The sequence below is a fragment of the Protopterus annectens genome, chromosome 5.part1 (assembly GCF_019279795.1).
Source record: "Protopterus annectens isolate FY-2018-M chromosome 5.part1, PAN1.0, whole genome shotgun sequence".
Classification (NCBI taxonomy): domain Eukaryota; kingdom Metazoa; phylum Chordata; order Ceratodontiformes; family Protopteridae; genus Protopterus; species Protopterus annectens.
The window spans coordinates 564,481,614-564,506,084 of NC_056736.1; the positions used below are offsets into that span (position 1 = coordinate 564,481,614).

Consider the following 24,471-nt stretch of genomic DNA (forward strand, 5'->3'; position numbering starts at 1 on the left):
TGACTACCTATTTCAAAATGTTGGCAACAAAGGCCCAGTTATCTGCAAGAAAAATTCTGCAGGCTTTGGGCTTCATGGCATCCTGCATCCTACTAATTCCATATGCAAGATTGCATATGAGGAAACTTCAGTGGTACCTAAAAGTGTTTGGACTCAACATTGCCACAGCCTGGAAACTATGATTACTCTCATTCCCTGCCTGCAACAGGAGTTTCGATGGTGGGAAAAGGCTTGTCACCAAAACAAGGGACAGCCATTCACATTACCCCCAGCCAGGCAGACACTAACAACAGATGCATTAGATTATGCCTGGGGGACCCACATGGCAGGAAGATGCATTCAGGGCACATGGACCTCAAACCAAATGCATCTACATATCAATCAAAAGAGATGCTAGCTGTTCAAAATGCCCTGACAACCTTCAAGGACCTACTTCATCCAGGATAACTACTGATAAAGACAGACAACACCACGGTCATGTGGTATATAAACAAGCAGGGGGGCACACATTCTTACCCCCTTTGCAGACTAGCCATGACTTTGTGGGACACAGCATTGACTTACCAAGTACATCTGCAGGCACAGTTCCTGCCAGGAAGGAAAAATACTCTGGCAAACGAACTAAGCAGAAACCTCATGGATCCCCTCGAGTGGCAGCTGGATCCACAAGTCTTCAGCATGATAACAAGGAAATGGGGATGCCTGGACATAGATCTATTCGCCTCCCCTCACAACTACCAACTAAAAAGATTCTGCACAAGGATTTATCACAGACAAGCATGGAAAGTGGACGCCCTATTAGTATATGCTTTTCCCTCACTGCCTCTCCTCCCCAAGGTACTCCTAAAGGTCAGACAGGAGAAGCCAAAGATGATACTGATTGCCCCAGACTGGCCCCGCCAGTACTGGTATCCAATACTAAGGAACTTGTCTCAATGCCCAGCTTGTACCTTACCTCAAATACCTCATCTACTGCCCCAGCAAAACAATCAGATCCTGCACAGCCAACTCAGGACTTTAAACCTGGCAGCATGGCGAATAATGTAGTTATACAAAACACACCTCTCAGTAAAGCTGTGATGGATGTCATTTTGGAAGCCAGAAGGCCTCATACTAGAAAATCTTATGCTGGAAAATGGAAGAGATTCTGTGCTTGGAACCAGGCACAAAGAACTGATACAGCTGTGCCAAATATTCCTCAGATTTTGCAATACTTAACTGAGATGCTGGACAAAGGCCTATCTTTTTCATCTATTAAAATTCATGCCTCTGCCATTTCGGCTCATTACAGTACAGAGCCACCAATCTTTTCTCATCCCTTACAGTAGCAGTACCTCAGAGGAGCCAAAAATGTAAGGTCTCCAAGGAGATCACCAATGCCTGCATGGGACCTCAACTATGTCTTGGAAAAACTCACCCTGCCTCCTTTTGAGCCAGCTGCTACTGCTGATGTAAAGTTTTTATCTTGGAAAACAGCTCTGCTCTTAGCAATAACTTCTGCAAGACGAGTTTCAGAGCTACGGGCACTCATGGCTGTGGAACCTTTTATCATTTTTTTATCCAGACAGGGTCTCTCTGAGGACAAATCCAACATTTATGCCTAAGGTGGTGTCCAGTGTGGCTCTTAACCAAACTATTAATCTGCCAACTTTTTATCCAAATCCACAGAACAAGGGGGTGAGAATTCTGCATTCTTTGGACGTACACAGACAGCTTAGATTCTACTTGGACAGAACCAAAGTTTTCAGAAAGACAGAGCAGTTACTAGTGGCATATGCTGAAGGATCACAAGGAAAGGCTATCTCAAAGCAGACTGTTTCAAAGTGGATAGGACACTGCATTCATTTCTGCTACTTACACCATGGCAAGCCAGCGCCCAAGGGCATTAGGCCACATTCAGCCAGAGCTGCAGCCACTTCAGCAGCCTTTCTCAGGGGAGATCTAAAAGAGGCATACCCGCATGACCCAGTCAGACAAATATGCAGAAGATACCTCAGATTCAAGGCTGGCACAATGCATTACCAATTCTCTGCGCTGCCCTTTGGCTTATCTACTGCACCCAGGGTCTTTACAAAGTGCCTGGCACCAGTAATTGCATTCTGCAGACAGAGAGGAATACAAATATATACGACTGTATAATTCAAGCAGAGAGCAAGGACATTCTGCAGCATCTGGCGTTTGTGAAGAGACTTCTAACATGCCTAGGGTACACAGTCAACGAAAAGAAATCAAAACTAGTACCTTCTCAAGAGATAATATTCCTGGGTGCAAGGTTAAATAAAACTACCCAGATGGCTTATCTCACGCCAGACAAACAAAGGCAACTGACTACCTATTTCAAAATGTTGGCAACAAAGGCCCAGTTATCTGCAAGAAAAATTCTGCAGGCTTTGGGCTTCATGGCATCCTGCATCCTACTAATTCCATATGCAAGATTGCATATGAGGAAACTTCAGTGGTACCTAAAAAGTGTTTGGACTCAACATTGCCACAGCCTGGAAACTATGATTACTCTCATTCCCTGCCTGCAACAGGAGTTTCGATGGTGGGCAAAGGCTTGTCACCAAAACAAGGGACAGCCATTCACATTACCCCCAGCCAGGCAGACACTAACAACAGATGCATTAGATTATGCCTGGGGGACCCACATGGCAGGAAGATGCATTCAGGGCACATGGACCTCAAACCAAATGCATCTACATATCAATCAAAAAGAGATGCTAGCTGTTCAAAATGCCCTGACAACCTTCAAGGACCTACTTCATCCAGGATAACTACTGATAAAGACAGACAACACCACGGTCATGTGGTATATAAACAAGCAGGGGGGCACACATTCTTACCCCCTTTGCAGACTAGCCATGACTTTGTGGGACACAGCATTGACTTACCAAGTACATCTGCAGGCACAGTTCCTGCCAGGAAGGAAAAATACTCTGGCAAACGAACTAAGCAGAAACCTCATGGATCCCCTCGAGTGGCAGCTGGATCCACAAGTCTTCAGCATGATAACAAGGAAATGGGGATGCCTGGACATAGATCTATTCGCCTCCCCTCACAACTACCAACTAAAAAGATTCTGCACAAGGATTTATCACAGACAAGCATGGAAAGTGGACGCCCTATTAGTATATGCTTTTCCCTCACTGCCTCTCCTCCCCAAGGTACTCCTAAAGGTCAGACAGGAGAAGCCAAAGATGATACTGATTGCCCCAGACTGGCATCCAATACTAAGGAACTTGTCTCAATGCCCAGCTTGTACCTTACCTCAAATACCTCATCTACTGCCCCAGCAAAACAATCAGATCCTGCACAGCCAACTCAGGACTTTAAACCTGGCAGCATGGCGAATAATGTAGTTATACAAAACACACCTCTCAGTAAAGCTGTGATGGATGTCATTTTGGAAGCCAGAAGGCCTCGTACTAGAAAATCTTATGCTGGAAAATGGAAGAGATTCTGTGCTTGGAACCAGGCACAAAGAACTGATACAGCTGTGCCAAATATTCCTCAGATTTTGCAATACTTAACTGAGATGCTGGACAAAGGCCTATCTTTTTCATCTATTAAAATTCATGCCTCTGCCATTTCGGCTCATTACAGTACAGAGCCACCAATCTTTTCTCATCCCTTACAGTAGCAGTACCTCAGAGGAGCCAAAAATGTAAGGTCTCCAAGGAGATCACCAATGCCTGCATGGGACCTCAACTATGTCTTGGAAAAACTCACCCTGCCTCCTTTTGAGCCAGCTGCTACTGCTGATGTAAAGTTTTTATCTTGGAAAACAGCTCTGCTCTTAGCAATAACTTCTGCAAGACGAGTTTCAGAGCTACGGGCACTCATGGCTGTGGAACCTTTTATCATTTTTTTATCCAGACAGGGTCTCTCTGAGGACAAATCCAACATTTATGCCTAAGGTGGTGTCCAGTGTGGCTCTTAACCAAACTATTAATCTGCCAACTTTTTATCCAAATCCACAGAACAAGGGGGTGAGAATTCTGCATTCTTTGGACGTACACAGACAGCTTAGATTCTACTTGGACAGAACCAAAGTTTTCAGAAAGACAGAGCAGTTACTAGTGGCATATGCTGCAGGATCACAAGGAAAGGCTATCTCAAAGCAGACTGTTTCAAAGTGGATAGGACACTGCATTCATTTCTGCTACTTACACCATGGCAAGCCAGCGCCCAAGGGCATTAGGCCACATTCAGCCAGAGCTGCAGCCACTTCAGCAGCCTTTCTCAGGGGAGTACCAACCAAGGACATTTTAGAGGCTGCTACTTGGAGTTCAGTGCACACCTTTACAAAGCACTATCATCTGCCACTCTACTCTAAATCCAGGGCAGGCTTTGCCACTGCAGTTCTGCAGGGCCTCATAGCCGCTCCTGACGCTGTTTAGCTCCAGCCTCCCAACCATAGCTTTGGGACTCTGCCCAAATGTAATGACTGCAACAGTGAAACACGAAGAACATAGTACAGTTGTGTACACTTACCATAAATGTAGATGTTTGAGTGTATTCACTGTTGCAGTCCAGGTTACCCACCCGCCATCCCCCTTTCTTCTGATGGAGCCTATCTTTCCTTCTCTGATTTATACAACCTATGTGGTATATTTGCTTATAGATGAAAGTAAAGTTTATTTTGCTGCATGTATTTAAATGTAGATAAATTTTGGCTACCCTTTTGGGGGCACCTGGCATCTGGGGCAAGAAAAACTAAAGAAAATGGCGTCGGCCGCATCTTTTATACCCCAGACAACCTGATGTCAGGGAAGGGGCGACAGCGGCCCACGCAGGACCCAGGACTTTGGAATTCAGGCCGACTGAGGGCAACCTGCAAGCAGGATTGCCCAAATGTAATGACTGCAACAGTGAATACACTCGAACATCTACATTTATGGTAAGTGTACACAACTGTAGTATACTCATATCCTCCATGTAGATTTAACTTGGGCATATTTGTGGTATTAAGATCATGATCTAAAGCTGAAGACCAAAAAAAAGGTAGCAGTGCACTGTTTGGGAAACAGGAACTTGCACAGGTACCACATAAATGATGGCCTCCTTACAACACCACCATCATTAAATACCTAAGCACCTTTGTGTGGCTGATGAACTCTCCTTTGAGCACCACCACATATCCAATATCATTAGGAAAGCTGTCTGCCTCACTTGGCTGATTACTTGGGGCCTCTCTAATATCCAAACCCATCATCATTTCCCTTTGTGTCCTTCATCACGTCCTTACTGGAGTACATTGTGTTCTTTAATAAGTACCCATATGAGCACCTAACCCAACCAAGTAAACATTTTTCAAAAAAAAAAAAAAAGAGAGAGAGAGGGAATCTCAAGCACTAGCTGCCCAAGTTACCTAGAGCATATAAAAGTCCTGTCTCTCTTTTCTGTATGATGGTCTATGCCTGGCTTACAAAGCTGTAAATGGCCCAGTCCTGCACAATGTGCTGCATATCCACATGACCAGTAATAACACAATTGCAAAATCAATGGATCTAAATCTTTATTGCAACTTAAGGTAACACTTCATAGCATGCCAGATATTTCTCCCAAAGAATCCATCACCTCTGAAAAAAAAAACTCCCACTTTTTGTAAAGCAAAGCACTTCCCTTATCTTATGGAATGGATGGGAGATTGGAAAGTTTACCACAGACCTGTAAATTTTTTTGGCCAGGGGGAGTAATTAGTTGGCTGTACTAGTGGAGCGCCAGTGGCTTGGCTTCAAAAGGGTCAAGTGTTCTATTGCCTAGTTGCAACATGTGAAATATAAACAAAAAACGAAAGTGTTCACATGGGCTGTTTTAGACGTTTTATGTACTACACTGTGTTTTCTCTGTGTAAAAATACATTATTTGTGTTACGTTTATAAGTGGACGAATACAGATCATTACAGCTTTGTGACTGCTAGTTCACCTCAAGTTTTAGTATTTTTTCAAGAAACATGCATTAATTATTTTGCAAGTGGAATCATCTATAATTAAGTGTAAATTAATCAATAATGAATACTGCCTGTATCTTTGACCCACCATCTTTATCTTCATATAAACCAGTGAATCCACTTAAAGATTGTATTAAGACGTTTTAAAGTACAAGTAAAGTATATGTAATTATAGGACCAGCACTATAATTTATGTGAGCCCACCAGTGTTAACTCTTGTCTCATTTCCCATATAGATGTATTGTTATCAGGTAGTGATATGCATTCCGCCATGGCCTTTTGCTGAATTTTCTTTGTCTTCTTTGTGTAGTCCCTTATGATCTAAAATATTTATGCATACAAAATCCAAATTATGAACTATTTTTTTGGTCTGTATCATGTTAGTTAGAGAAGTAAGCTTCCAGTAAGTTTACTTTTTGTCAAGTAGACAAGCTTAACTTTGACTGATTTGGGTCAGCCTCCAGTTTGATTCTGCAGCAGTTTGCCCAAGCTGGCAGCATTCTTAATTAATTGGGGGGGGGGGGTACGGCTACATATAACACACTGTAACCAGTTGACAAAGTTTGTACTTTATTCGTGATTTTTCTTTTCTTTTTTTTTTTTTTCAGGAAATGGCAGTTCGAGCTCTTAAACAGACTGGCAGTAGAAGTATTCAAGCAGCTTTAGAATACATCAGTAAGATGAGCTATCTGGATCCGAGGAATGAGCAGATAGTGCGAGTCATCAAGCAGACATCTCCAGGTACCGAATGTAATTTCTAATTGTCATTTGTTTTACTTGACTGAATGGTCTTTGCACAATACTGTTGCCTAGTCTAAAAGAATAGAGCTAGATATATAAGTGACCATGATTTCTGGTTACAATAAATATGGGCATGCTTTTCTGTGGGGTCTATATCATATCCTCGAACACTTAAAAAAAAGCGAACGCTGATTGATCGAACTTATTTTCGCGAAACTGCAAAATATCGAAGCAGCAGAAACTCAAATTTTTTCCTAGGGAAAGAATTCGGTTGTCCGTTTCTGTTGCTTCAGTATTTTCAGTGTTATGGTGGAAAGTTACCGGTCGGATTCAGGTAAGTGTGCGATTGTGTGGATGTAAGTGTTAGGGTGATTTAGGTGAGTTAGGGTTAGGGCTCGGGTTAGGTGTGTGTGCGATTGAGTGGACATGAGGGTTAGGGTAAGTGAGTTAGGGTTAGGGAGCGAGTGAGGTGAGTGTGCAATAGTGACGGACCTTAGGGTTAGGGTTTGGGTTAAGGTAAGTGGGTAGTTAGTGGTATCTGCATAGTTTAGTGTAGGGTTAGGTATCAGATTTTAGGTGTATGTGTGTGGATTTCTGTTTGTTTGGTGTGCTTGTGTTGTGTGTATGTGTTTTGGATCAGTGATTTTTTTCCCTGGGGAAAAAAAATCGCTGATCTGACAGTTCGAGATTGTAAGCTTTCGCTTAAATTAGATCGATCAATCAGCGTTCGCTTTTTTAAGCGTTCAGTGATATAATATAGACCCTTTTCTGTGCAGCTTGTATGTGTCTTGGGTTATAATTACTGAAAAGGACTGTGTGGCTCATTTGACTTGCATTAAGACAGTTAATTACTGTTGCGTCTATTATCAGAGATTAGTAGAAGTAACTGTTTAAAACACTGATGCATCACTTTGGTTGTGGTTATATTTATTGTTTGTTTTTATATATGTAAATGATAAAAGGTTTTGGTTAAATGTGTCCATGTAAGTTGGCAACAAATTGTAACTTTGAAATTTGGGGAAAAGGTGTCCGATGTACCACTGTGGGTAATGATTAGTCATATGGTAGCAAACTTAACAGCCTACTCTTCAACTGAATTGTTGGGATTGAAAATAATTGGGCATAGTTCTGATAACAGCAGGAGTACATTGAAAATAATTAAAATATATGCAAGATGTGAGAGGGAAAAAAAAAATCACAGAAGCAGTCATTGAACATTGCAGGTGTCCCTTGCAAAGTGCTGAAAAGTCAAAAGACTCATATTTGTTTAAAAGCTACATGCTAAGCACAACATATCCTCATCCAGGACTGTTTTTTCTTCATACAAAATAATTTCCACTTTTCCACAAGTAAAATATGACTTGGCTGCTTTTTGTAATTTGTGTGTCATTTACTTGTTGTTCAGCAGCCATTTTGCACTTTTGTTTGTGTCTTTCGGCTTTTCCCGGTTAGGGGTTGCCACAGCGGAACTCCGGTCCGCTAATGATTGGCAGTAGATTTTTACGTGCTGGCTTGCCAGGCCTAACGCACAACCTTCAACGAAGGAACGCCCATTCACGCTTTGCACTCTAATGGATGAAATTTTGCAGTAACTTCTTTAGAAATAGGTTCGTAGGTTCATAGAAGGTTACTAGACTACATGCCTAGCCATATATATCCTGAGTTGCCCCAATTGCTGGTGGTTAGGTTCTCAAAGGTAAGGGACCCAGTACAGAACCTTCTGGTTTACCACTGATGACTGGCCTTTTGCTAGAGGTGAGGTCACCCACTTTGACAGTATGTGTCATGTCTGTGAGCCATTTGGCTACCCATGTGGTAATGTAGGGGTTAATTCCCAATTGGGAGAGTTTCTCTATAATTCCTGAGTGGGGGATTGTGTCAAATGCCTTGGCTAGGTCAAGAAAGGTGGTATGCACTGTTTTTCCCTTGTTCAGGGCCTTGGTGACTTTCTCAAAGAAGTTAACCATGTTTAACAGGCATGATCTACCTTTAATGAATCCAAACTATGCTGGGTCCAGAGTCTGGATATGACCTCTGTCCTTGTTAATAAAGTCCATAATGATTCTTTCCACAGCCTTGCAGATGAGGCTAGTCAAGCTTATGGGCCTATAATTCCCTTGGTCAGTTGATTGTTCCCCTTTGTGCATAGGGATTACTTTTGCTGTCCTCCAGTTTGCAGGCTGTGGTTAAACAAGGATCCAAGTGGGTCTGCTAGGTCATGTTTTAAGTTGTTTAAAAGGCAACTTGGGATGTTGTCTGGTCCCATTGATGCTGTATTTTTGGCCTGGGAGAGTGCCAAGATGACCCGCTCTCTTGAGATAATAGGCTGAGGAATGGTGGCAGGTACACTTTGGTGTATAACTGCACGGGACAGGGGGCAAAGTATGCTCCAAATCTGTCAGTTAGCAGGTTGGCTAAATCCGGTTGAGTATGGATGGTGCCATTCACACCCAGTTCAGTGCATAGCTGGGTTTTCCCTATTAGATTTCCGGCATAGTTAAAGAATGCTTTGTAGTTATATGGAGGCTATTTTTGATTTGTCATTAGCTTTGGAGGACTTGACAATATCTCTAATTTGTTTGTTTAAGCTACAGACAGATTTCTTCCTCTGCTGAGCAGTTCCCTCTTGTTGTTGGACATTAGTTTCTTTCTGCTGCTGTATAGCCTGTTTGTATTAGGGGTCCACCAAGGTGGCTTGTTTTTTGGCAAGATCTGGATCTGATGTTGTCCACTTCATTCTTCCTCACTGATGGGTCACTGATCTGACCCTCAGATCCATCTCAGCCACATTTCCCGAACTTCAGATCCTGACCTCAAGCTCTTCCCACAATGCACCACACCATCCTTAGTTCCTCAGATCTCGTTTGCCGCCATGGTGGTTGGATGAAGAAATCTGAATCTCGAGCTGTGAGAACTTTAATTTGCTTATATTTCTTGTCTATTTTTTGTTTTTCTGTTCTCCTTCCTCCCTCGGTTATGAAAGAGTAAGTGTGTGTGTTGTAGTTATGTATTCCCAGTTCTTTGCAGCTGCTGTTGGTGAACTTTTAATAAGTAGATTGGTTGGCTGTAATGTGTATCGATGTCCACTAGTTCTGTCAAGTCCTTCATATTTGTCAGGGTACAGATGATTCCCCTCAGAATGGCTTTGCTTTTGTGCCTGAGTTGACTGTTGTCTTTTGCTTATAGTTAAAAGAGAAGCTATAATTAGGCAGTGCTGTGGACTTGGTCGTGTCACTACTGCTGGTTGCTAGTGGGTCTGTGATGCTTGATTGCTGTTGATCTGCTTGAGGACATTTCTTTCAGCTGTCCATGTTTTCACCTTGTTTCTGGCATCCGAACTGTTGGCACTGGGGCATACCTCTCAACTGTACAGATTTCGGCAGAATGTTCAGTTTTTATTTTTGCCTCATATTTTTGTGTCTGTTTCACATAAAATTGTGGTTTTCTGGCAGTTCATTGGTGAATCACAGAGGGTTGAAGTCTGTAAATAATGACAAACATTTGACTTTTAGACTTTATACCCTTCAGAAAATTCATGCTAATGCAAAACTTGGTGTTCTGTCAACTTTCTAAGTTTGCAAGAGCAATCTTTAAAAATGGCCTTTATTTTGGGTCTCTTGCTATAAGAAGTTCAGAGGTTTATGCTGAGGTCAGATGGTGGCTGACACTTGGTCTCGTGTCTAATTTTTGTTGATCTCTGAGGGTGTGTTGTGATGTCCTCGGTTGTCTCAGAGGACCAAAGATCCAAGCAAAGTTCAGCTCCTCCACCTGTACATCCAAAAAAAAAAAAAATGTGAGCAGTTCTAAAAAATGTGAGCAGTTCTGACAACTTCCTTATTCATGAGACTTCTTACAGTGGTTATTTAGGGGCTCAACCTCCCTTCAGAATAAGTAGTTGAAACTAAAATAAAATGGAACCACTTTGCAGGACTTCGGACATTAGCTCTCACATCTGAAGATCCCAGGCCCTCCTTCAGATCCCAGGTCCTCCCCGGGTCTGATAGGCTGGTTTTGGCAGTCCTTTAGTTTACTGTTTTCTTCTTATTGGATCCAAGGTTCTCTGATCCTACCTGCCTTAAGCCAAAACTTTGAACTAGTTTTGAAGTCTTAGCGGATGCCTCGGATCCAAGGTTTTCTGATTTCAATCTGTCCATTGCTCATGTAGGTCATGATTGACTCTCTGGTTTCTCTCTGATCCAAATCATCCAGATACGAACAATACTGAGTTAGATCTTTGATCTGAAGTCGTCTCAGTAGATTAAGACCGGTTTTTGCAGTGGACACTTATGCAAAATTGGAGATATGAGAGGTATGATCTGAACTGTTTCTTTTTCTGGATCAGGAGCCTTCAGATCCAAAGCTTTTGGGGCTGATGAGTCTCTTTCCTCAGATCTGAGTTTAAGATCCTATGGGTAGCAGACTTCAGAAAGGGGCTTCTTGGATCCAGTGTCTTCGGATCCAGAGTGCTACACTGACTGTGAACTTCCTCGAATCTGAGACACTTTTTGGATCTGATGATTTTCCCATTTTTGTGGTATTTAGTCTGAATAGGGCACTTTCCCGGTTATTCTAATATCCTGTACTCTGATAGTTAGAACAGGTGACTAAAGCTCCCTCCTATAATCTTTTTGTAGTTTTTACAGCATTGAGAGGTGAATTGTTTGACCTTCCTTCCTTCCTGGGGCCCAGAGAAGTTAATATTGTGGAAAACAATTTCCAGGGAATTGTTATGGCTAGGCTTGCATAGGCCTTAGGGCCGATAGCCTAGTACCAACCTATAAACCTTTTTTCCATGACAGGTAGTATGGGGGGGGGGGTATTGACAGGAGAGTCTGTGCTGTTAGATATGCGGCAAAGTTTAAACGCTGACCTTCAAACACTATCTCAATGGAGTGCCTTTCTCTTTTCCCCTTGCCTCTGGAAATCTTTATCCCTGGTTTGACACCTGTGTTTCTAATGGACACAGGCTTTCTGTCAATGGTCTTTTCCTGAAGCATTTTCTTGCTCTTATCCAACTTGCCAGAGATTTAGACTAGTAAATAACTAGGTACCTAAGGTGGAAATTTCTGGACGTATCCACTCTGTCACGACTTCATGGGCTGTTTCTCCTGTTATACCTAATCAGACACGGGTACCTCAGAGAATTGTGTTTATTTATCATCGGCAAATCCCTGCATAGTCCCACCGCAGAGTCTGCTGACCTTTTTCTTTCCCTAGCGCTATAGCCCACAACATATCCTGCCCTTTCTAATAATGCCCTTAGGACTCTCAGCTGGAGAGATCTTCTCCTTCTTTCTCTCCTCTCTGTCTCCCTCCTTGTGTCTCTCTCCTTTTCCCTTTTTCAGTGGTCAGGACTTGCTTTGATCTAAGTTCCCTTCTGGGTTTGACAGTCTAGCTATATATTTAGGTGGCGACCAGTTTCTCAGTATTAGAAATGATTATTTAAACCAGCATGTCCTTCTTTTTTTTTTTAATATCTAATGGATCTCTAACATCTTCCTTTCCCTGCATTGCACTCCTCTCCCAGTAAGATGCCAAGGAATCTCCTTAACCTGCCATTGTGTTGCCCTCTCTACATACTAAAGGGTCTCTCATCCCTTATATAGAGGAAGACTGGTTTCAGTGGGTTAGTCTTGTCTATACTGTGTTTTTCATATATATTTGTTTCATGGTACTCTTATTCCTCTGGTAACTCTTTAAGCATCATTCTTTTAATGCCTCCCTCTTTGCCTCTCCTTTTTTTTTTGAGTAGCACCTAATTGTCTGTTTTCTATATCTCCATGTCTGGGTTTTTTCACTGTCCCAACCAGGCATCGACTTCTTCTAACCAGGGGTTTCTTGTTTCAGATCACCAGCCCCCTGGGCATTGCTATAAACTTGGCCAAATTGACTGGTTCCTCACTATTGCAACCAGGGACCATCTGCTACAAGCCAGGGGTTACCCGTTTCAGATCTCCAGATCACTGGGCTTTTCACAAAGCAGGCAAAACAAATCTTTCCCATACAAAAACTGGAATTAATAGGCAATCTTTGGATTCCATAGACCAGGTAACATCTTTGTCACTTCATTGTTAACAAATCAAGTGGGGGGGGGGGGTCCAATGACACTTCAGTCACCTCCTGCAAGAGTGATCTTATGAACTCTTGATTCTATGTCTGCTGCCATAATACTAGTCTCTCTAGCAGGGGGGTTTTAATCCACCAATAGACTTATGCGGTTCAGTGGTCTATTCTTTACCAGCCTCTCTTTGTCTTTATAAATTCCACTCCATTTTTCAAATGCCACCTTCGTTGATGGACCTAGTTAGATGACCTGTTTTTTTAGGCAGGTTATCTTCTCTTCTGCCCCCATAGCCACAGTGACCATGGTTGTTCCCTAACTGGAATGTGGGTACTTTTCAAGGGAAAGACTACCTAAGGCACATGGTGAAACCCAAAGACCAGGTTGCATATCAATGTCCTAGAGATGACAGCAGTCCTTTTAACATTGTGTGCCTTTCAAGATGTCCTTTCCCTAGGGACTGTTGCAATATACACCGACAACATGCCAGTATTCTGGCACATCCAAGATTAATGAGAAACTGTTTCTTTCCCTTTATGCAGGGAGGTCATAAGGATCTGGAAATGGGCATTACCTTCAGACCACTTCTGTTTGTAATGCATATATCAGTGAAGTTCACACTATGGTAGATAGACTCAGCATGTTCATTCTGTTGACCTACGAGTGATCCTTCAATCATACAGTTGCAAATCAGCCGTTGGGGCCAACCTTGCTGTGACCTTTTCCTTCTTCCCTGAATAGCAGGTGCAGCAGGTATTTTGCTCTCACCCCCCCCCCCCTTCCAGGGGACTTCCTGGGAGATGTTCTCATTTATGGTTTAGCCGTCGGTTTCCCTTATGCCTACTTAATCTTTACTGTTCTTCCTGAAGTTACTTCACAAGTTAAGAAGTTGCAGAGCTTTGTTGTCCTCTTTGCCTCCCATTCAGTCTCACCAAGTATTGTTTCTCCTTTTCCTCCAGTTCCATCAAAAGTATCCTCCATAGTTATTTGGAACCCAGTCGCAGTATTCTATCTCATTCTTCTCAGACCCAACATTCCAGTCTTCACACCCTCTAGCTCACCACATGGTGTCTCACCTTCCATAATAGTACGGTGGCTCAGTCTTGCTCCATCTGTTCATGATATTACGTTGGGTTCCTTGAAAGCTTACACTAAGAGGGTTTGTAGAAGTACATTCAATAAAATCCTGAACATTTTTGTCTATTGTAGCATCAAACATTAATTACTTTTCCCCTTTTCTCAGTGCCAAACCTTGCCATTACTCTCCAAGCATTCTTGGCATTACATTGTCCTGCTTTACTAAAGTTTTGACTATACACTATCTCCCTCCTAGCCCACCTCTCCTCTAACCAAGCGCTATCCTTCTCTCAAGTTTTTTGTTTTTCACAGAATCACTGCTCCCAACTCTGTGTCACTCTTCCTTAATTCTCCCCCTGTCACAGAGCACTCTAGCAAACTTTCTTGTCTGAGTCCCTCCAGCTACTCTGTCTAACAAATGTACCTGTTTGACTGATTCTTTTTCATAGCTACCTTAACTGACCTGGCCCAGGCCACTTTTTTCGCCCTCGCTGCACTCGGGTTCACTTAATTCCGTTACCCTACCCCCATTCCCACTCACCCATGGATACCCTACATTTATACTCTGACCTCCCTGTAGACTCACTCCCCCTGCACACCAATTTAGCCAGTAACCTTACACTCACTTACCCCTTCCCCAGCTTGCTCTGCATTTCCCTATTTCTCTCATGCCTCCCACTTCCTCTTACCTCTGTTGCACAGTTCACTTCCCCCATACCTCTACCCAACCCTGCTTTTTTCTTTTTTTATATATCCCTCTTCTTACCCACTGCTCTTCCTTAAAACTTCCTAGCTTTTTCCATAGACTCCCTTCAGTCAACATTGTCTGTCTCCACACTTCTATAACATATCCACATATACCAACAACATGCTACAGTACTTCCTCTTAACTCCCATTCTGTTCCTCCTTGCTGGCTTGTCTTATCACACCACCCTACTGTACCCTACACTATCTCCTACTCTTACCCCGGTTTCACCCTCCTATAACAAAACCTTACACTTCTATATCTCCCCTTCTGTCTTCAATTCCTACTATATTAAGTTTTACAAATTAAGGCATTTCAGTCCTTCTGTCTCGTCCCCAAAGCACAAGTTCAAACCCACTAGTCTCTATTTCTCTAAAACAAACTTTCATCCTAGAACACTCCTACTTGATAGAAATATCCACCCCAACCCTGGCCCATCCTCTTTTCCCAATAGTACCACCTCCACCACAACTACTGGGCACCAACTCCCCATCTGTCTATCTAAACATCTAACCATTTACTCTATTAATCTTCAAAGTCTCCCAAACAAAATAACTGAACTACATGCTTGGATTGACCACCACTCTCCCCTCATCTTAACACTCTCAGAAACCTGGCTCAAACCTCTTTATCAAAAATTCAGAAATTCTACTCCCCAGGTATAACATCTTCCAGCATGACAGGCTTTCCAAAAAAGGGGGAGGCTTTGCTATCATGCATTCCCAGCAGCTCAACCTCTTCCATCCTCTGCATACCCCTTCCTGACTTCTCTCCTGCAGAACTTGTCTTTCTCAACTGTCACTTCAACCCAAACAAAAACAATTTGCCATAACATCTATTTATATACCTCCTGGTAACAACATTCATGAATCTATCTTATCCTGGATCTCCCAGCACCTATCTTATTAGACAGTCATATTAGGTGACGTCAGCATTGATTGGAATAAACTCTACCCCAACTCCCCTAATCTTAGTATAAACCTCTTTGGCTTTAATCAACTTATTTCTGCTCCCACCTGCATCAACAAAAATTCCAGCTCCACCCTTGATTGGATTTTAACTTCCAATCCTAATCATTACCCTAATCCCACTACTTTACTAGACATCTTAAATGATCACCTACCAGTCTCATTACTAAGAGTACCTCCCCACGCTCCAAAAAGCCACCTTTACAGAGATTGCTGCTCCCTGTCCAATGTCAATGCAGAAACCTTCAACCACCAACTCTCCTTTATAAATTGGAATCACCTATATGCTCTTCCTCTAAATGAAGCCATACTCTCATTTAACAATACATTCCTAAGCACTAAACTCTCTAGCCCCAACCAGGAAAATTAGGATCAAACCTAATCCAGCACCCTGGCTCTCTTAGGATACCCTATCCACCATGAAACTTAGAGATAGTACCTGGAAACAATGGATACAGACAAAATCATCTTCTCTCCACCTTAAATTCAAAGAAATTGGAAACCTCACAAAAAGCTCATTATTCGTGATAAGAAAAACTTTTGTCATGTAGCATAATCCTCTCACATCTCAAACCCTAAAAAATATTGGTACACCAATAACAATGTACTCCACCTAAGTAAACCTTCTATGCCCAACACTTTCTCAGTAATACTCCTCTTGAAACTGCCACCCTTCTGAACAACTACTTCATCTGTTTGCAAACTAACACTCCCTAACAGTAATCAATGACAACACCCTACCCCCTCCACCACTTACCTCCATACAGCCTTCTCCCTGAAACCTGTTTCCACTACGTATATTAAATCCCTCTTGCAGAAACTTAAACCATGTTCTCCCTCCGTTGACAAACTATCCCCCCAATTTCTCAAACTTGCAGCCAGTTCTATAGTATATCCCATCTCTATTCTTATCAACCATTCTATCAAATAATATTCAGTCCCTGAAATTTGGAAACACTTTTATATAGTTCCACTGCACAAAGGAGGAAACTCCACCGACCCTTCTAATTTCCGCCCAATAGCCACCCTCTCCCCTCTCTAAAATTCTTGAGAAATGCATTCATGCTCAACTTCTTAAATACTTCAGGAAAATCTCCTTACCCCCTCTCAACACAGATTTAGATCCCATCATAGCACATCTACAGCCCTTCTATCTTTCACCCAGACCATAGCAGAGGCTAGAGATAACAATAAACCAGTATCATGTCTTTTCCTGGACCCTTCATAAGCATTTGATACAGTCTCCTACACTAAGCTCCTTATTAAACTAACTGAATTTAACCTCTCTTCATCCACTACTCTCTAGTTCTCCAGCTGACTTAACAGACAGCAGTCTGTTAGATGGCAGTCCTTCTGCTCACCTTTCTTACCTGTCCAAACCAGCATTCCCCAAGGATCCATTCTAGGCCCCCTTTTGTTTAATATTTTTACTAACAATCTATGCTGAGCCTCCTGCACCTCATCACTGATCCAATACGCCGACGATTCTACTCGAATTACCATCTCCGATAACCCTACCAAGCTTCACTCCCTCAAGCAGACTTCTTTTAATTCCATTGAACATTAGTTAGTCGATAACCAAATCATTCTTAACCCAAACAAAGCCAGACTTCTTTTCCTTCCTAAATCAGTGTGTGGCCTTAAATCTTCCATCAGTCTCTCTTCCCTTGACAACACCATCATTCATGCTGACTCCCATACCAAACTTCTAGGAATTATAATTGACGACCAGCTGAAATTTGACCTCCATATCCAACAGTTCATCAAAAAGACCAATCAAAAACTCTGATTACTGTACAGAAACAAAAAAATCTTATCCATCACCTCTAGGACTTCTCTTGCTCAAGCCTACCTCCTCCCCTGTCTATGCTATGCTTCCCCTATATTTACCCACCGTCAAGTAAATCTTTTGACCAAACTAGAAGTAACTTATAACCATATAGCTAGATTTGCCTGTAACTCCCCTTATAAATCACATCATAGTCTTGCCCTCAGAGAACTGCAATGGCTTGAATTTCCTCAACTACTCCAACTCTGTCAGCTGCAGATGACACACTCTCTTCTTTTCAAACCTGAAAACTGTCCCTCTCTGTCCACCCACCTAACTCTTTACAAACTCTCTTGGCATTTCCATACTTCTGACCAAATGCTACTTGACACCTACAGGCCAAATAAAACAATAGGTAGACTACTCCACAAATGCTCCTTATCTTAAACTTGTAACAAACTCCCAACTTATCTACGTTCTGTTGAATCTTCAGTCCATTTCAAAAGAGAATTAAAACAATACCTTGCAAACTCTCCCACCTGCTGGTGTCACCACCCTACCTAACACTGTCTTCCCTAACCAGCTGTCTGCAGCAATTTTCACCTCTCCCTCTTGGTACATTACCTTCGCAGTAACTAGTACTGTATTACCTTAGATGTGCCTCTAACACTCTACTTAATCTCATATTCAGCTGTGCCTCTAATTAACGCTACACACTTTGCTACTAATTATCATCTTCCTCTCTCCTCTTATTAATCTCTCTCACACACTGGACTCTTTCCTCCCCTCACCACAACTCAGCCTTTCTATTTACACTACCGCTTCCTTATCTCTTCCACATTGGTTTTCACTCATTAAAATGTATTGTGGGCTTACTTTTTTGTTGCTATTACAGTATCTACATTTTGTTCTATCTGTTGTTTTGTTTGTTAACTTCCATTGGCAAAAATGTATCTAATTATATTTTCATGTTATGTAAAAGAAACTGTTATTGTTAGTTGCTTGGATATTTTGTATGTGGAGCTTTTCTCCTCAGGTCTCCACTGAAAATGGGCCACTGGCCCAGTTGGACTAACTCTGTTAATAAAAGACAAATAAATAAGTAAATAAATAAAAATAGAAATGTTTTTCGATATGGGCTTCAAACAGAATATTGACCTATTTTTCAGTTTATTTCTGCTATATTTAATTAGCAACAAAAATCACTTGCAGATCACTAAAGCCAATAACTCTGCTGGTGAAACACTATTCTCTTGCACCATAGCCAAATTATGGAACTCCCTCCCACCCACAATTACCTCCATACCATCATGCACCCACTTCAAAACTTTACTAAAAGCGCACCTAAAAACATGCTGGCTATGGCCTTGCAACTCCCACTCTAATATCACCCACCCCATCCAACCACTACCTTTCTTTCCACTCCACTAACTACCTTGATTATAGCAAGCTCAGATGCTCATAGGCCTAGTACTTATTATACAGCAGGAACTTTTTATTGTAACATTTGTTAATATCTGTTATGTACTTCACAGATAAAGATTCCAGTTGTCTACTGATGTACTATGTTCTTCATCTGTAAATATGTTGTAAGTAATTGCTATGTAAATTGTTAATCGCTATGTAATCCAATGTAACTACTGTCTGTTTATTTTAACTGTGGAGCTTTTCTCCCCGGGCCTCTGCTGAAAATGGACCTACGTCCAGTCGGACACTCCCGGTCAACAAATATAAATAAATCAATAAAATAAATATATAAATTACAGTTGGATTTGAATCATCTTCTCGACTTCCATGTTATACAAAGCGTTTATGAAAGAAATCTTTTCGTTCATAACTCCTGTAAAGACCCTTTTGACCTTGCGATCCCACACTTATTCTTCACAGGCTGATCCAGTAAGCATTTAAACATACCTTGTCTCCCTAGTCGCCTTGCATTATCTTTAGTACAGATAGGGTGCTTCTCCAAACCTTTTCTTCCTTTGGGTCTAAGGTAACCATGGAGTCTAACTTTAATCTGTCCACACTTGTTGGTCTTCTTTCCAAAATTTTTTCTAACAAGTGCAAATATCGCCTTCACCTCCTTGATGTGCACAAACAGACATGTTTTATCTCCACAGAACGAAACAGTGCAGAAGGTCTGGCTAACTATTTGTGTTTATTACTCCTAATCGCTTAGGGCAAGCAATTCCCACTATTGCCCTAGCTGATTGCATCACTGGCTGTTTTATTTTGATGATTTATACTAAAAAGGGTTTGCAGTTGCTTTGCCCTCCTAGAACCCATTCTACTAGATCTATGACTACATCATCTGGTCTTCCCTCAGACTCTCTATGGACGGTCTCTGTTTTGCAGTATCTTTGTCAAAGACCCATACCTTCATCACACTTTTTACAGCGTGAACATTGTCTACAGAAGCAGAGCCTACTTTAGTTCAACAATGCTCCGCTATAGCTTACCTTGAGGGCCTCCCAAGAGTTATATGGCTGATGGCTGACCCATCATTGAGGAAGAATGAAATGGACAACATCAGATTTAGGAGTTATGTACTTACCATAACTTTGTATCAGTGTTGTCCAACTTCATTCTTTCTCACCTTCCCTTCCAACCATCCCCCGGCCTTGTCATTCTTGGAAGGATCTTGGAGGATATGGGAATTTTCAGGTTTTTGGTCTGATTCTCAATCCTTCCTTCCTTTCTATCCTGTTTCTATAATCCTATGGGCAGTAGGCAGCAAACTCGATCTGAGGAACTAAGGATGCTGTGATGCATTTCAGGAAGAGGGAGGAGCTCGAGATCAGGATCTCAAGTCAGGGAAATGTAGCCGAGATGGATCTGAGGGTCAGATCCATGACCCATCAGTGAGGAAGAATGAAGTTGGACAACACAGATACCAAGTTATGATAAGGACATAATTCCTAATTTTAATTTGGTCATGTATATCTGATTCTGTACAACTGGTTAAGTGGTTATACATGACATTGGTGTGTGTACACCTCTTTAGTGGAGTCCATGTTATCTGCATTCGAGGGTGCTTTGAAACTTATTTTACCACCACTCAGTAGGAGGTTATTTGTCTTTGAAAAATTCTTAAGCGTTTTTGAGCTTGATGGGCTGTCTGGTCTTATAATTACATTAAATTACACTGATTTCTGGTCCAATCTTACCAGGGAGGACATCGCATTGGGGGGGGGGGGGTGCAGTGCTCTCCCCATGTTAGTGAGTACTGTGTCCAGGACATTTGCGCCTCTTGTGGGTGTGCTGACTAGCTGTTCCAGAACATTTGCATTGACAGACTCCCAAGAACCTGTGAGCCAGCACGTGTGTGGTCATGTATGTTTCCCAGTCAGTATTAGGATAATTAAAATCAACCATGAGTAAGGTGTTGGGCTGTATGACAAGTGACTCCAGCAGGTCCAGGTGTGCAGTATGCTTTTTTATTTTTTGTCATGGTGGGGACCTGTAGCTATGATGTAGGAGGCTATTATATCTAGAGAGGATTTTGTAGTGTTGGGAGTTTGTTTGTTAGGCAATGTCAAAATGACCAATCACAATAGGGGTGGCAAATGCCTTTGCCAGTATCCGAAAGCATAGAGGAGACAAGTGCAGACCATTTCTGGCAAAGCAGCATGGCCTATTGACCATGTCTTCCAATCCTGACAGATATTGGATCTCCTTGGACTGCCAGAAGCTAACCCAGTTGTTACAGTTAATCATGTTTTGTTTGTATTGTGGCATGATCCTTGGAGAAGGTTGAATGCTGCTTAAGGCTTGGTGTATAACTGCCTGTGACACAAAATCTGAGAGCTCAGTCATATCTCTCTTTGTATAGTCCAGTGAGGTACATCTCAAGTCATTCACCCCCACATGGACTATGATGGAGTCATAACGGTACTTATGGTTGAGTGTCTTGACGGATCCCGGCACCAGACTGGCAGCTAACCATAACCCACTCCTTATCCAGCCTGGTGAGGAGGACATCCATGTGTCTCACAACAGAGTCGTTTATGACCAATACATTAGGTTTTGTGGTATTAACATCATATGGGCTTATTTGTTGAGACACTGGTGTGTGTGTTATTATGTGTTGTGGTTATTTTTTTTTGTTTTTTTTTTTACATTGCTGCGTGTGTAAGAAGTGTCCATTTAAAGGCCTCTGATATTTTGGCAAGTTACTAGTGAGTACCTCTGCATATGTGGGTTTATGGGTCATATCCTTATTTAGTGTGGGAAGTGTGTGTGTGGGGTGACAACCTGTTTGGCATTCGATTTGTCCTTATGTGAGAGTCGTACCTCCAGTTTCATAGTGTACCTACATCTGTCACATGAAGTATTTGTTTGTTTCAGGAGTACGTGGTTATCAGTATACATGAGATAATTGGTACATTGTCTCAGGATGTCCATGTCTATCAGGCTGGCCAGAGAGATGATGGAAAACTGCTCGTCCATGATAGCAGGCTCTTACTGAATGTTTTATTAGGGAAGGGAATGGGTTAATTTGACAGAACTGTGTTGGTAGCACTGAGACTACAAGAGGGTGTAGGCTAAAGTTGATTAATAAGGCAACGCTGCTCAGTGCACAGCTGAGTTGCTCCTAGAACAGCAGAAAAGCTTGGAAGGGTTTCACTGATAGCTGTTTAGGGAAAAAGCTTCTAGCCTTTTGTGTCTATACCGGATGCTGCTAACCACTGCTGTACGAAGAGCAGCACTGCACAAACGTGAGGCTTAAATACGAGCACAAAAAATGAGTTTTAAGCTAACTACCGATCAAGAAAGCACATAGTAAGCCTTCCACCAGCAATCCCCAACTCAGACAGGTTAGAACAGCTCTCTTCTGCCACAAGGGTGAAGAAAAATACCAATGTAGAATAGCTGGTGTGAAGCCAAGTGTAACAAGACCACACAACTACCTGCAACAACCCTGCAACTAATGGATACAATGTAGTACAGTACAGTTAACTACTTAAAGCAGCAGCAGACAGTACTTTTTTTTTTAAACTGCTGAAGTACAGTCATAGTATATAAAAGAAGTGCAAAAAACAATACTTGAGTCCTTTTGTGTACTTCCCGGCTCGTATACACCAGGTAAACACCTACTGCCACTAGATGAATAATCCTTGTCCTCCTAATGAAAAAGCATAGTAAAGGAGTGTCCAAAGTGAAATGCTTTCACAAACAAACTTAAAAGATATGAAGTGCCACCACAAACAAACTTAAAGATACGGATACAGCAGTATGTGCTTTAAACCACTTATAAAAATGTGATTGTTCAATAAAAGTACTTTGCTTTGTATAAATGAGCCAAGAAACATTCAAGTGTACAGAATTTATTAAGACACTGAAAACAAGATAAGATGATTAATAAGCCCTCCAGCCAATAAAACTACATGCAGAAATCACAACTGTTTCCCCAGCCTCTACCTCCCAGTACACTAGATGGAAAATGTACTGACCTCTTGATGTAAAACAAGTGCTTGCTCGAGTGCAAAAGTACAACTCTTTATCCAACAGCTAGCTAGAGAATGAATTCATAGCAAGTAAATCAGTAGAGCAGTCAATGAGAGGCAAAATGCACTTTTTCAATATAAGCACAAGGAAAGGCAAATAGGCAGTTATCAACAGCAGTATAGAAAGGAAGGAGCTTATTAAGTTCAATTTACATTAGCATGGGCAGCTTAAAATCACCAGGTTTAAAAAGCAGATCAAGAAAGGGAAGGTTGGGTGGGAAAAAAACTAGCAGGGAATCACCAGCAGCAGTCTTGAAATCTTTTCAGAAAAAGACAAAGACTCAGAAATTCAGTGTGTACTTAAGTATCACTCAAGAAGCAATTTAACCAATGAAAAAAACATGTGAAATGTGCAGCCTAGATAATTTGTGCCCATCTCTCACATGGAGCAAAAACAACAGTCCAAGCAGATTTCTTAAAACAGAAAACAAAATGGGGCAGGTAAAACAGAAAGCAGCAATATCACTCACAGACAAAAAATATAGGTTTACTTTCCTCACCCAGCAGAGAATCACCAGCAGTGCATTAGTTTATGCAGGCTTGAAATCTTTTCAGAAAAAGTAGTTCCTACATTGTGCACTATTACATTTCAGACTTTTGGCTCAGGAAGAACCCGCACAATCAGATATGTATACCTTTGCTTTCTGTCTCATTAGAGGTCATAAGAAAACAGGGGGAGTAATAGCTGATCTGAAGTATGATATTCATTTGTCTGCAACCTGTGGGTTATGGATCCGATATCGGATCCGAACCGGCATAGTTTTCCAGCTATGGATCCAAGCTCTCAGCTCCTCCCCTCACCCATAATGCCCTGCTCTACCCTCATGACCTCAGATCTTGTTTGCCGCGCTGGTAACTAGATGTGGATACATAGCTCTCAGCTAAGTAGACTATTTTCTTGTTGAAAAATAGAGAATTTTTTTCTTTCTTTAACAATTTTTGTGTGAAAGTTGTAGGTTTCCTGTTATTATTGACTGTTTTTAGTTTAATTTAATTTTCAGTAGTAATTTTTATTCCCTCCCCTCGCTGGTACGTAGAGTGTGTGTGAGGCCTGTGTGCTTCTTTTATTGTTTAAGTTACTTTTCTGTAACTTTAGGTTAAGTTTATAGACTATGGCTGAACAGCCTAAGTCCATATTTTCTAAATGCTCCGAGTGTGGCCATAAGCTCTCACCGGCTGATGGCCACACTCGGTGTGTTAAGTGTCTTGGGGTTGAACACCTCACATCTGGTTGTTCCATTTGTGCAGGGTTCAACCCCAGGGCACTGAGAGAGCGGAGGTCCAAGCTGGTCTTGGCGGGTCTTTTACCGCCGGACTCGGCTCCGACCTCCGCTCCTTCGGGGACTCCTGCGGCTGCAGTTGTTCCCCCTGTGGCACCCCCTCCTGCTCCTGGGACTCAAACTCCCGCTTCAGGACAGGAGAGGGATGCAACTAAAAAGGACCGGAGGGAGAAGCACCACAAGCGGCGGGCCGAGACCTCTGTTTCGGCCCCGCCAGCCAAGCGGGCTTCTCCCCCGGCTTCCTTGTCGGTGCGGTCTCCTCCTTCTCGGCTCCAGTCCCCTGTGTGCTTCTCACCGGGTCCTGAGGAGGAGGAGACCCGATCTCCATCGAGGCTATCGAGGAGGCATTCCAGGCCTACCTCGGTAGCC

The 24,471-nt window shown here is 42.2% G+C and overlaps 1 protein-coding gene across 1 annotated transcript in view; it reads left to right on the plus strand.

The window, feature by feature from the left end:
- Positions 1-6,564: 6,564 nt before the first annotated feature.
- Positions 6,565-24,471, plus strand: part of LATS2 (large tumor suppressor kinase 2) — a 128,936-nt gene continuing 111,029 nt past the window's right edge. The window contains exon 1 of the mRNA XM_044073185.1: positions 6,565-6,695. Coding sequence (XP_043929120.1) covers positions 6,566-6,695 — 130 coding nt within the window. The 5' untranslated portion in view covers position 6,565. The remainder of the gene's footprint in view (positions 6,696-24,471) is intronic.